Source organism: Eleutherodactylus coqui, chromosome 13 (assembly GCF_035609145.1).
Source record: "Eleutherodactylus coqui strain aEleCoq1 chromosome 13, aEleCoq1.hap1, whole genome shotgun sequence".
Classification (NCBI taxonomy): domain Eukaryota; kingdom Metazoa; phylum Chordata; class Amphibia; order Anura; family Eleutherodactylidae; genus Eleutherodactylus; species Eleutherodactylus coqui.
Window position 1 is genome coordinate 73,516,660 of NC_089849.1, and position 14,745 is coordinate 73,531,404.

A 14,745-nucleotide genomic window follows, 5' to 3' on the forward strand; every position below is an offset into this window, starting at 1 on the left:
TTGGATAGGATTCCTGGTTACAGTTCACTTAGCAGCACTATTGGTGGCGTTTCTTCTGTTTTCCATTGGTGTCTATGTACACACTTCATTGGTATTATGCTTGTGGTTATGGTGGATTAGAAAGAAAAACAATTGACTTCCCCTTCTTAAAAAAACATTATTAATCTTTGTACACCCAACAGAGATTCTGAAAGCACGAAATAGCTGTGAAAACGTGATTTATTTACACCGCTATTAACAGTACAGTTTACATAAAAGAACTGACTTCAAGTAAATAATAGATCTCCCATTAACGCAGTGCAGTGGAAAATACTTGTCTAATTAAAGTATTGGTAGTCATAGGTCACCTGATCAGCTTTGTGTTTGTGCAATAATAGAAAATAACAAAAAAGAAACAAAAAATAGATAAGTCATTGAAAATAAAAAAAAAATTAAATTACAAAACACCGATTGGTTAAAATCCCACTAACAGGTTTATTACATTTTTATGTTGTATGATGAGTTTAGGGGAGAGAAGAGGATTGTGCTTCGCTGGCAAAGGCTTGATAACTAGACTTGAAGTCTATAGAGCCAATTGAAAAGGATCCTTACCAGGCATATAGAAAACAAAACCATTCCTAAACAAAACCATTCCAACTATGCAGTACATTCTGGCCCATCGGCCTCCTGCGTAGTATGGATGCATGTAGAGTCCTTCAATTGCACTTGAGCAAAACCGCATTGAAGATCTTCAAGTGTTCTAGTTTGTAGGCGACTTCTCTATTTCCTAAAGGTGAAAACATCAAGCGATTTGTGTTTTTTCTTGCTTTCTTTGGGTGAAGTTGGAATAGATTCTTTTACAGTCCCTCCATACAAACAACTTTCGGAATCTGGGTGCTGACCGGTGCATTCTATGGTTGGTACGTAGCCGCTGTCCCACATACCAGGGCCACACAACTTACACAGGTCATGGAGGCTGCAAGGAATTTTAGGCAAAAGGCGAAACTGATAAAGTAAACTTCTTGCCTGTGTATAAAATAAGGAAAAAAGTATTAAAAAGGAATCTAGTGTCATTTTTGCCTAGTAATGGAACATAAGTTCAAAGAGGTATAATAGGTTACATAAAATAATGCCTAGATTTACATAGAATAAGTCTGTACTTTATTGAAATATTGTCCTCAGCTCACTTTTTGCTACACAGATCGGTTTTTTTTCCCCTTCACGTCAGTCATTCCCAGAAAAACTATTTTTCTGTTGACCTATGACGGCTTGTTTTTTTTCTGGAATGAGTTGGAGGGTTTTTTTTGCCTGTAAACATAGCTATATCAGGCTTTAACCCTTTCCAGTCCAATTTGTATCCTGGTTTTCCTAGGGGGATTACTCTTTTTCTGCCATTATACAAAAGCGCTATCTGCTGGCTAAAGCCAGTACTGCATGAGGTGACACATTGGATAGGCTCCGACAGCAGAGAGGCTGGCAATATACAGTAAGAGAATCCTGACGGACGTCTTCCAACATCAGAGCTGTACAGCCTTAAATCATAATGTCTTCAGAGGTCAGACAGTGGATTGGAAAGGGTTAATCTATGGATCGTTACAACCGATGCGGTAGCAAATATACTTTTTTTCCCCCAGAGTAAACGAACAATTAAAAAATAAATAAATAAATAATAAAACTTAATTTAATTTGTTTTGTCTCTCCAGATTGCAATATATAGTATTCCAAGGCATTATTTGAGCTAAGAATTGGCATGACCTAATAGTTGGAAACTCATGACAGATCTGGGGGTAGGGGGCTTTGTAAGTTTCCTGACTGCAATATTAACCCATCAAGTCTTGGTAAAGTATGCAATGGACAGGTTTTCCTCACCTTCTTTAGAACTAGCTCTCCACTCATATGCATAGCCAAGTTACTGAAATGTAGCAGCATCTGGTCGGCTGGCAGTTGCTGCTCAATGACATCTTCGCCGTAAAGAACAATGATCGCAACACACAGAAAAAGGTGGAAATAATCTGTCTAAAAAAGGAGAAATACTATGAGTCACAAAATTATTTTAGGTTCTAAATCATCCTACTACACATAATGAATTATAACACCTGTAATTCAGGGCAAGCGTGAAAGTTCACAATCCAGGAAACTTCCCTACGTACGGTGCATGACCAACAGAAGAAGAATATTTACCGTAGCGCCAACATTTAAAAAAATAAAAATCATTCATCTTACGGTTATATTGGCGATTCCAATTATGATCACCATTATTGTCCTCCTAAAGGCATTTCTCTAAATGACTGGGAATCACAATAACATTAAAGCGATCCTCAAGTTTCAGGACAAAAAGCTGCAGTTCTTCCCAGCCATACCCAGATATTGCCTACAGTTTTTCTCTGCTAGCCCCCCAATCCACTGGTTCCTGGTTTCCCTTTTTGGCCAACCAAGATGACCACGGCTATCTTCAGACTACCTAATTCCCACAGGGCATTAGACTACCAATGCACTATACCTGCTCTCTGATTGACCAGAGTTGCTCATGTGATCAGCTACTGGCCAATCAGAAAGCAGTGCACTATGTGCATTAGGTAGTCAGAAAATTGCTGCATCCACCTTGGCTGAAAATGGCAGATTGGAAGGACAGCAGAGAAGAATAACTGCAGGTACTATACCCTCTCCTGGAATAGAATTTTGTCCTGAAATTGGAAGGTCCCTTTAAGGCTCAGTTCACACGTTTGCATAGATCTGCAAGTGTTGGCCTTGGATTTTTGCCAAGATTCACCCGAATATCATTCAATGGACTAATCTATGGCTTTTCCATGCAGATTCCATAACAAAAATGTGCTCATTATTCTTGCAGATAGCAGCGCTGACATGTGTGTGCAGATATTTTCCCCTTCATGTGATTGGAGTTGCGGAAACCCTTTTGAATAGCAAGAGATAGGGATTGAGTACGGCTTTTATGCAGATGTCAAAATCTGTGTCAATGAAGCTGTGTTGGAGTGCTCTGCACAGCTGGGGGGCAGGGCTCTACTGTGCCTAGAACAGGTTCTCAGTGTCACAATCATAATAATATGACACGAACTATTAGGAACAACTTGAGTTGAGCCAAGCTGCAATGCCAGACTCAACCCAAGCATAAAAGTGGTATAGTTCCTGGAACGTGTAGCAATTAACAAGGGTGAATAGCTATGCATTCAATTTGCTTAATGACTGTAGTAATTAGAGATCATTTTGTTGAGGTCCGTTTTCTTCTAAATAATTGCAAAAAGAACTGAATTAAATGAAGTGTCTCAATGTTGTTTGATACTCTTATAGGCACTGTGATTCCGAATAGTACCTGGTAATGAGCCCAACACGCTTCCCACATCCTCAGGGCTTCAGAGTCCGAAAATTCTCTTTTGAAACACAACAGGATCCACCGGTGGCAAAACAGCATTTGGAGGCCATCCTCTCCCAGGGAGATCAGGTGTTTGTAGAAACGCAGATGCACGAGCCGAAGTAGTTCCCGGAGATACATCTGATATACAAGGTACATATGTTGCTTAGTTTACAATAAGTTTTAGAAAAATAAAAAAAGGTTAAAATACAGTCTTGATTAAAGACATCCCAGTTTTGGGTCATGCGCATCTCAGACTAAACCACTGCGCAAGTTTTACTTGACTCTTCTACATTGCTTTCCCCTCTGGAGTTACAGACAGAGCCAAGTGCTGCGTGCACGATTCCCTAAGAAGGTCCCTACACACAGGACAACTATCGGGCGGCAGAAGCACCAAACAGCCATCCCAGCGACTATTTCTCCTGTGCCTTTACATAGGGATGACAGACATTCTGTGAATGGAGGCAAAGCTGCATGACAGTTTGCTTGGTTTGTAAGGCAGCTAAAAACAAGCAACGACAACAATTGAGTGATTTGTCGCTCAGTGTCCTATCGGCAGCCGCGTGCACTTGGACGACTATTGCCTGAATTTGATGTGTCCAGTAATAATTCTGGCGATAATCCCCTCGAATAAAGGTACTTATAATAAACCGTGCGCGAACACAAGCAACTTTTCATTGACCTCAATAGAAAAAGCATCTGTTCCGATTCTGCAAATAGAGACCATGGCACCCCCAATTCTCCCAGATCAATGCCTACATTCATCTTGACCGTGTACCCAGCACTTGCATTAGAATTATTCACAAAAGAATGAGTTTGTTACATCTACTAAAAAAAACTTTTCATTTAATCATCCATCAACTCCTCCATGCACCAGAATGCATATTTACATCCCAGGCACACAGGGTTAATATGGCACGTGCTCGGAAGTACAGCCTGCTCCATTCACAGGCATTGGCGGCTGTCTTTTGACAGTTGACAGCCGGCTGCAACACATGCAATTGGAGTTCACATAGAATGCAGCTGTTAACCCTTTAAATGCCACTGTGAATTCTGACAGCAGTATTTCAATGCTCCGATCAGCAAGTGAAAGGCCACCATGTGATGAGATCGCGAGGTCCTGTTCAGTTGGGGGACCAAAAAATAAATAAAAATAAGTAAAAAGTGGGGTTTTTTTTAAATAAAAGGATATTAAAAGCTGAAACCTTCCCTTTTCCATATTAATAATAAAAAAAAAAAAAAAAAGATTTAATAGCGCCACGTCCATAACATGCAGGTTAAAATAACTCATTTATCTCATATTATGGAGATTATCAGAAAATGAAAATACACAAGATGCCAGAATTCCTTTTTTGGTCACCATCTCCAAAAAAGAAAAGTTCAATAAAAAGTTTTTCAGTAGTACCATTGAAAGGTACAACTTGTCCTGCAAAAAACAAGCCCTAAGACATCTATGTTGATGGATAAATAAGTTAGGATTTTTATTTATTTTTTTATAAAATGAGAAAACGAGAAAAAAAAATGGCTGCCCCACTTAAGGGGTTAATAAATCCATTTAAAATTGATCAACAAAATAGAATCAATGCAAGGTTTGGAGCTCTATGTAACGTTGTAGTCTGATAAACCAGGAAGCGCTTACTAATTGCTTTTCCATGTCCTCATCACAGGGCGAGCTGATAAAAATAGTATTCTGCATAAGGCCAACAAAGCACCAGAATGTGTCCGACTCGTCAAGCACTTCTGACAGCAGCGGGGCGACAAGGTCGGACATTCCTTGTGAGTAACCCACTCCAGGGCAATACACGGCGTAGTTCAGAAGGATCCTCCTAGGGAACAACCAGCATTGTAGCCATTAGTCACAACAAGAGAGAAGTAATGTCAGCTCTGTCCAGCATTGTAGATCTGATTGAAGCCGGACAGTGCAGAATTACTAGAATGGCTTTACAGTAAGATAATGAAGATACAAAATCCAAACTAAACCTTTAACAAGGAATTAGTCATTAGCACAGCACCATACATGGCCGAAAGCCAGCAGTCAACAGTTGTGGGGCACAGCTCTGACTACTAGGGGACTCCACGATGTAATGGGTGGCCCATGGAAGCGCAGATCGGACAAGATACATAATCTGTCGCAATCACTGCAAGTAGGACTCTTGCAGGGTCGCGGTCCGCAGCCTTGGCACGGGTCCCTCTACTCCAGAGGTTTCTCAACGTAGCGAGTGATAAAGTTACGTTTTCCGCTAAATAGCTGGTGTGGTTCTTGCCCAACCCATTCACATGGCGGAGGTAATATTACGAAGAAGTGACAGCCCTCAGATGACGATATATAAAGGTGAAGCAAAAAGTGTAGACAATGTAACCTGGTGTTATGGTGACACCCGATCAAGTGCCAGCACTAGCCAGGATAGCCCATCAATACATCAGAGGGCACAATCTCCATTCAAAGGAACATGCAGAATTGGAGGGCGCCAGGCACATCCCAAGATTACCAGATGCTTTTGGCATGTATAGCAAAAGTAGTAACGGAGGCAAAAAATAATAATAGCACTTGGAACGTGCCTAGATTATGTATTTGTGTTCACAAATCGATATTAAATAAACTTAGGGTGGTTTCACATCTGCGCTGGGGGTTCCGCTTTCCTGCTCTGTGCGCAGCACTTTTTCATTGCAGCCGGATCGGCAACACATCCTCTGGCTGGAGGTTCCGACGCAGATGTGAAACCACCCTTAGTCTGGGGGTAGGAACCCAGCCAGATCCACCCCCTCCTGGAAAGCCACAAGTAATCGGAGATCTCTCAGGAGACAGCAGTAGAATCAGAAGGGTTTATTCCAATCTCCACAGCAATGCGTTTCACTGGTCTACGGAGTACCGCCTTTTAATTCTGCTTCTCACCCCAGGAGAGCTGCAATGGAGGGGGAAAGCAGAAGTTAGGAGGTACTCCATAGACCAGTGAAACACATTGCTATCCCATTTCCGTCTCCTGAAAAATCTAGAATTACTTTGGACTTTCTAGGGGAGAAGGGAAGGAGGGGGGATGGTGGACCTGGCTGGGCCTCTACCCCACCCAAGCACTAAACAAGTTTAATATCGGATTCTGAAAAGCCAATACATAAGCTAGGCCCCTTCTCCAGCTGCCTCTTATTTCCTTTATTAAAAGGGACTCTGCAATCAAATTCATGGTGCAAAAACCACAGGCAGCAGGAACCCAGGACAGTGGAAGTCACGTGACCGCTGCAGCCAATCACAGGAACATCCGGGCCCATATTAAGAGCGCTGATGCCAGGAAAACGGGTGGCGTCGCTGATTGACAGTGGAAGTCACATGACTACTGCAGGCAGAGACCGGCATTATTGCGTGATCGGCTGCACTATTTTCCCGGAGAAGAAGGGTGGCTAGTTGAAAACAATTTTTTTTTTTAGTCAGATAACCCCTTTAATGGGTTAGTTTTCTTATCTTTCTTACGTCTTTCTTTAGATTAGCAAAGAAATAATACCAAAAGGAAAAAAACTTTAGCTGTCCATCTATACACACTGGAGAGACTTACCGGACATAAAGGCACCAGAATTCTGGTACAAATTGCATCAGACTTTGTGTTTTAGACACTTTGCGCCTCACTAAAGATTTTTGAAAAGTGTCTAGAAAAGAGGCAAGACTAAGTGGAGTCTTAAAGTGCACCACAAGATCATCCCCTGAACTTGCTTATTCCGTTATACTAGAGTTATCATGGGGGCACCAAGCGACAGGACGCCATACTACTGGCTGGTAAAAGCAGCGGCGCAGATCTGTTCGTATTGGATTCTTTTTTGCCAGTTTAGGGCCAGCCGTGTCAAGGCGCAGAGTCTAGTAGGCACCTCAACCTTCAACAGGAACACTGCAAGGCGGTGGAGGGGTCCTGCAAATCCGACCCCCATTATATGGCTTGTTGACAAGAGGACGCTCCACAGTAAGATCCAAGAGAACAGTGAGGATGAAGCCAAGGTTAGGGTAATGGGCTCAGACTCTAAGCCGGCAGACATACATCAGGGACATAGGTGAAGGCTCAGAAATGGAGTCACAGGCCAAAGTCAGGCTCACAAATATACAATCACGGGTATAGTGTCAGTTAAGATGGGACCTAACACTCTGGTATCAGTTGGTGCTCAGAAAGGTTTTATAGGCATTAACTACATCATTGAACCGCATGATGTTAAAGCAGAGGTGTAACTTGAAGTTCCCGGGCCCCAATGCATAACGTGTAACAGGGCCCCCAACTATAATGCTTTATTCATAGTACTGGGCTCCCTATATGGAGAGGAGAGGTCTTATGGGCCCCTAAGGCTCCTGGGCCCGAGTGCAACTGCATCCCCTAAAGTTACGTCAATGTGTCAAAGGCAGGGCTTCTAAATTGAAGGTAGTTCCTCTAGCTAACCATTAGAGGGAGCTTATATATGTAGTACACTGTGGCAGCCAATAGATGGCGCTCCAGCGCTAGAAACAGCTGAAAGATGACATTGGGGAGAGGAGTGTCTATCGCGCTACTGAGAGTGTGGGACCGGTAAGCAGGCACTTGGGGCGGTTCAGTTATAAGCCGCCTGTACTTTACCAACAGACTGACACAAACCACAGGGACATTTTCAGCTGTGCCAAATCATTTGCTAATAGAAAGAAAAAAAGGGATGCAGAACGACCGCGCCGTAAAGCACATATTTACAATCTAATGATGAAGGGGTTAAATAGTCTTTACACAAAACAAACGCTCCATCACCTCATGGCCTCCACATTGGGATTATCCTCGCCCCGAAAAAACTGGTTACTACGATCCGTTCTCACTACATCCTTGTCCACGGTGAACTGTACATTCCTCCAGAAGGCTTTCTGGGCCCCGGGGCTCATGGAGAGTCTGAGGATGGAGGGAGACGTTAGTGTAGTAGAAAATACTCACAGCGCCAATAAAAATGTACCATTTAAAAAAGTGATTTTTATGGCATTTGGTTTATTCTTACACATTTAAGGTTTTCCATTCCTACCTTTTATTCTGGATCTGAGCATACTCCTCTTTTCTCTGAACCCGCAGAGCTTCACGTTCCTCCGAAGTACATTCCCAGCTGTAATATCCAAAAAGAAATGGCCACACTTCCCCTCTAAGGGATGGGTCAATGCCACCGAAGAAAATGGCCTAGAACATAAAAAGATGAGGTGTAAATATTCCACCTGGACAGTATTGGCAGATAAGATCTTGGGAAGCAACTGCGATATAGACGTTTAAAAAGTTGACATAAATGTCCCAGAATCCTGATTCAAGCTGCGCTGAAGAGCAAGCGTACCTGCCGCACATCACATTTATTATGCATTTTAGACACTTTTTGCACCCCATTAAAACAGTTTTGAAGAGAGTCTAGAAAAGAAGCCTCAGTGCAGTCTTCAAAAGCACCACAATTCTGGTACAAAATACTTGTTTTAAGTAAACCAACCAAAAAGGTGGCATCAGGAATAGATTAGTGTATAGCAAGATGATGCAATATATCACACAACGCATGCCATTGTGCCACCTTCTGCCTGCTCTAGTTTTAGGCAGTCTATAGGCCCTTTTACACACAACGATTATCGCTCAAAATTCACTCAAAAGCCATTTTTTGAGCGATAATCGTTGTTTGTAAATATGCGCCCATCGTGCACTTTTCGTCCATCGCTGAGTTCAGGTCCACATGAAATCCTCATCCCTCAAAATGATAAGATAAGACGGACCGCACGCAGAGTAACAGCTGTTAAGGAATGTGAACAGCCACTGTCCAGCTGGAGAACAATAGCGATTTAGAGAACAGACCACCCGCTGTTCTCTAGATACATGCAGTGAAATACTAAAGGGCTGATTTAGCCCATTAGTACCTGTGCAAAATGATTGCTCACAACTGCCAACTTCTGATGAATTTTGAGCAGTCATCTATGTATGTAAATGCACCTTTAGTTGTAACACATCTCTCCTAATACATTTAGGCCTCCTGTGTGGCTTCAATACCAGCAGGAGGCAGCAGCTCATAGTGATACTGCCACCTACTGGAAACTATAATTATATGTTGGAGACAGGAGACACTTTGCTGCTTCTGACTGTTCTGCAAGTTAAAAACAGGTTTGTTCTGCTTTGACAAAGCATATAATTATAAGCCAAGACAATACAGAGAACTGGGACACGACTGTATCCCTTCACATGCAATGGACACGGGGAAACTAAGTAAGCATGGAAAAAGGTTTCCATTGTAAATATGAGTACTCACCTGCTAAATCCCCTGCTGCTCCATCACCAACACTCCGGGGATCCCGGATGGCTCCCGTTCACTTTTTTGGAGTGACCATATGGGGTACATACACGTGATAGCTGCAGCCAATCATTGGCCTCAGCCGTGATAACAGCAAGTAAGCAATGTGTCAACTGAGGCCAGCGATTGGCTGTAATAGTCACATGGATGTAATATACATCATTGCTCCACGGGAATATACAAAGACCGATGGCGACCACCAAACCATCAACACTGGGGCAGCGGAGGGTTTAAAAGGGGAGTCTTTTTTTTTTCCATTTTATAACATTTCGTGCAACTCCTGTAATTTCCCCACTGGGTAGAGGACCCCTTTAAGCCTCCTTTTACAAGTAGTGCTACAAAAACAAGAGGTGTTAATATCACATGCTCTTGGAATACCCCAAATCTTTGTTTCTAACTCTCCCTACCTTCCGGAGTTTATATTCTTCTTCCACCTGCCCGGCTTCATTGAGATGTTGCAGCCACCTAGTGACATTCAGTCTTTGGTAAATACCCTCTTCAGGATGAGACTCGGAGGAGATGACACTTGGCCTTTGAATTGAGAAATGTAGACATGTCTTCTCCTCCGTTACCTGATGAGGAAGAAGAAAATTATCCAGAAAACTCAAGCTTAAAATGCAAAGAGGGAATGATAGAAAGTGGGATTTCAATGATGGTACACAGAATCAACAAATCATGTCGAGGCAAAAGACCCCTGCAGACCATCTGACTAATACTCCGCATCACTCAGCCTTTACTCAAAGACGTCTACAGTAACCGTTACTCCTCAAAGATAACTGACGGCAGCCTATAAGTTCCTCTCCGGTATCACCGATTCTGCAGGCCCCCTGACTATAAACACCTCCCGTGGTGGTGGGGGAGATGCCACTACATGTTTGAGCCTGGCAGGACCCAGAGGGAGTGATGGCTTAAAGCTGGAGGAGTAACCGAAGGCTTCACTCCTACAGATTTCAATGGGAGTGAAACTTTCTAGTACACTACTGGCTCCGACCCCAGTGCGCAGACAGCACGCCAGAGGTTTGGCGCGCATCCCGAGCAGTGGACCCCACCATTTGAGTATTGATGACCTATCCTGAGGATAGGTCATCAGTAGCAAAAGTTTGGAAAACCCCATTAACCCCTATGGGAAGAGGGAAGCCAACGGAGGCGGTGTGATGCGCCGGGCAATGTTCTGCTGGGAAACCTCACTGAGCCTATACTAGAAAATTCCTGATAGGAGATAAAAACGGTGTCACCTCTTGACCCTCATGTAGAGCCAATACTATATTTGGGAACCATTCTGTATCAACTAATGTCAATACATACAAATGTTCAGTCATCGAAACCAAAACCCCAATTTTTCAATGGACGAAGTACTATAAATTGGGGTAATCCAGACAAGAGGAGCCCTTCAATGAATAATGCAGAACCATATGGCACAGATTTACAGTTTTTTGCCTCTTTGGGACTTCATTTCCCATCAGCAGTTGACTTGTCCAGTTTTATGTTATTCTCTAATTTCCTTCCCTCTCACCTTCTCCTTGAGTTGAGCCTCACGGCAATATTTCCACTGCTGGAAAACTTCTGATAACTTGCCCAGACCACCATGATGAAAATGGAAAACTTTGTACTGACTTTCCCTGCTGGCTATCACCAACTGTCCGCTGGTACAAGCTTCATCACTAGAATACATAAGAGGGAGAAAGGAAAACCGATGTGTATCTTTCATAGCTTGTAGTTTACAATACATTGTGTATCATATATTGGGATATTATCGATAGAGACCTTGTATTTCATTTTAGGTTTTCCCATGATTTAGACCATTGTATGAGGTAAATAGGAATTCATGCACATGTTCCTTTGGGACCTGGTGGTTTATACTAGGTGGATGCCCCGGAGGCCATGTTCCATATGTGTATTCATTATTTTGTGGACTAACACAAATCTGTGTAGCAGATTGTATATTTGTCATCATGATTTATGAAAACAGACAGACTGACTTCTATGCTGGTGGCCTGGGTACAAATCACACCAAGGGTAACATCTGCATGGACTTTGAAAAGCTCCATCCAGAGGTTGCCCAAACAAGTGAGGTGGTTCAGTTTTTAACATTGCCGCTTTGTAGCGCTAGAGCTGTGGGTTCAAATCTGACCAAGGGCAACATCTGGATAAAGTTTTCATGTTCTGCGTTTTATTCTTGTTGTTCTTCTCCTTCCCTGGAGCAGATCAGACGAGTGTGGTGGCTCGGTTGTTGACACTCCTGCTTAGCAGTGCAGGAGACGTAGGTTAAAATCTGACCAAGGGCAACATTGGGATGGAGGTTTTTCAAAGTCCATGCAGATATGATTCTTGATCAAATTTGAACCTAGGACCCCAGCACTAAAAGGCAATAGTACTAGCATCTGAGCCACATTCATTGACAAAACACAGACCTACCTCTAGTTGTAAAACTATTTTCTGTCAATTTTTGCTAAAAATCAGGTTGGGATGACTGGATCGTGCAAAAATTGGCTTTAATTAAAAAAAAAAAAAAAAAAAAAAAAAAAAAATCGGCTGGTCGATCAAGACAAGCAACACTACTGATGAGACATTGCCTTTAATGACATTATTCATTGCCTATAGTTGTGAGTAAAAGAGGGGCAGAAAGATAGGAGCGGAGCACTCAAGGGGTTTGCTTGTTGTCTGTAACCATATAGGCACATAGGTCTAAAAGAACACTTTTATACACAAATCAGTATATTGCGCATGTAATACGTAATGCAAACACGTTCATGTGAGCCTGGCCTATAACTGGCATTATAGATTTTCTCAAAAATCCCACATTTTTGACCAAAAAAAAAAAAAAAAAAAATAATATAGGAGAATAATAGAAGTTATATTTTAGGGTTCGGTTTCTGTGAATGGCTTTCTCTATAAGTACTAGACCCCTCTGCCACTGTGATAAGCCAGTAAAATAGACTATGGCCGCCTACAGACGGGTGGAAATTCCACAGCGGGATTCCCCGCAGAATTTCCGCCCGTGCACGCCTGTATAGGATTGCATTACAATACGCAATACTATGCAGACGGCCGCGGTTTGTCTGCGCGAAATCCCGCGCAGAAAACAAACCGCGGCATGCTCTAGTTCCGCGCTGCTCTCTGCAGGCGCTCGGGTCAGGTCCTGCTGCGAGAATTCTCGCAGCCGGATCCAACCCGGCCATCTGCAGGCCGCCAGTGTCTGAAGGAAGCTTATCAGCAGCCCCTGCCAGAAGCCATCATGGCCGCCATCGACAGCAAGTGACCTAGGTATTGTAGACATTTCATACTGGCTATACGTAGTACACAGGCCTTACGATACACATTATTATCCAGAGGCATTTTAATTGAGTATATACTGATCATCTGTGAATGGCTGGATGGTTGGGGGAAGGGGGAAAAGATAGTTAAGTTTATACAGGAAAGAGAAAAAGTTTTACAAACTGTAGAATTAAGTTGCTGAAGTCTGTACTTCAATTTAAAAAAAAAACAACAATTTACATTTACCTGAAAAAGAGTCGCAATGAGCGCATCTGTCCCAAATCTACTCGGAACACCCCACATGTCTGCTCGAGCGCCAAGAGCTTCTGCTGCTCCTCCCACTTAGCGGGGCTTCCGCGCCCATTTAGGTCTGAGTACTGGGAGCTGTTATCCGGGCTAGATGCATAGCAGGCGATGTTACCGTCAGCCTCTTGTCTGGCCAGAAGATGCAGAGAGGTTAATCACTTTAGTGAGCTGCTTATCAAATATTTAAAGCAGCGATATACATTTTAATATTGCATTAAAAAAGTAGCAGATTAATAGTAAAAGTTCAGCAGAAGACATATGCAATGCATTAACAGAACTGGTTTCAGAGTACCTTTTTCCATATATTTCATATTTTTTTTATAAAAACCCCTTCTATATGAAGAGTACCGGTAAAGCGCATTGATTCCCATGTGAACACGACAAAGGCCGGCCAGACTCTCCACTCAGCAGTAATAGGAGGCCTCTGCCTGCCGGCCGCCTTCTGAGAAGTGCATCGTAATATATACATTGATTTTTCTGTTCTAGTGGAATTACAAGACCTCACAGTAAAAGGTTATTAAGAACATATCTGGGGAAATCTAGTATAAGGAAACGCCGAGCAGCAACCCATAGCAATCCGTTATAGCAGTGCTTTAATGTCTCCTCTGAAAACGGAGATCTGGAATCTATTGGGTTTCTATGGACGTCTCATTCACTTTCCCCTTAGCTATAGTCGTAATAAATCTCCGACTGTCATTCAGCCGAGCGAAGCATAGATAATTAAAGGGGTTGTCCCGCGCCGAAACGGGTTTTTTTTTTTTTCAATAGCCCCCCGTTCGGCGCGAGACAAATCCGATGCGGGAATAAAAAAAAAACGGCCAGTACTTACCCGAATCCCCGCGCTCCGGCGACTTCTTACTTACCTAAGTAAGATGGCCGCCAGGATCTTCACCCACGGTGCACCATGCGGTGCACCGTGCGGTCCATTGCCGATTCCAGCCTCCTGATTGGCTGGAATCGGCACACGTGACGGGGCGGAGCTACGAGGAGCCGCTCTCCGGCACGAGCGACCCCACTCAGAAAGGAAGAAGACCGGACTGCGCAAGCGCGTCTAATCGGGCGATTAGACGCTGAAAATTAGACGGCACCATGGAGACGAGGAGGCTAGCAACGGAACAGGTAAGTGAATAACTTCTGTATGGCTCATATTTAATGCACGATGTATATTACAAAGTGCATTAATATGGCCATACAGAAGTGTATAACCCCACTTTGTTTCGCGGGACAACCCCTTTAAGCAGACCCATCAATACAAACTTTGTTTGATAATTCATATCTGGGAAGACGTGCGAGGTGTTATAAATTACTTATTATGCACAGAACAATGTGTTTCTAACACTGTGATTCCAATACAAGTTAAAAGGAAAAAATGGAACAAAAGTTTCTGAAACTTTTATTTAAGACCTGAGGGACTGCAGAGTTGAAAACATTTATATTTATATTTGCCCATACATTGACGTTTCTTACCATACAGTGTTCTTTGTAGTTTTTGAGCAAAGATCCTTGATGGTGACTAACGCCATACCATTTTAGTGGTATCAAAT

The 14,745-nt window shown here is 42.9% G+C and overlaps 1 protein-coding gene across 1 annotated transcript in view; it reads right to left on the bottom strand.

Moving 5' to 3' along the window:
* Positions 1 to 201: 201 nt before the first annotated feature.
* The window catches only part of TBC1D16 (TBC1 domain family member 16), a 31,650-nt gene continuing 17,106 nt past the window's right edge, over positions 202 to 14,745 (bottom strand). Inside the window, exons 4-12 of the mRNA XM_066587340.1 lie at positions 13,142 to 13,330; positions 11,154 to 11,301; positions 10,048 to 10,212; positions 8,354 to 8,502; positions 8,092 to 8,226; positions 4,986 to 5,172; positions 3,308 to 3,487; positions 1,849 to 1,995; positions 202 to 1,005 (exon numbers count right to left, since the gene is read on the bottom strand). Of these exons, the coding sequence (XP_066443437.1) occupies positions 760 to 1,005; positions 1,849 to 1,995; positions 3,308 to 3,487; positions 4,986 to 5,172; positions 8,092 to 8,226; positions 8,354 to 8,502; positions 10,048 to 10,212; positions 11,154 to 11,301; positions 13,142 to 13,330 (1,546 nt within the window). The 3' untranslated portion in view covers positions 202 to 759. The remainder of the gene's footprint in view (positions 1,006 to 1,848; positions 1,996 to 3,307; positions 3,488 to 4,985; positions 5,173 to 8,091; positions 8,227 to 8,353; positions 8,503 to 10,047; positions 10,213 to 11,153; positions 11,302 to 13,141; positions 13,331 to 14,745) is intronic.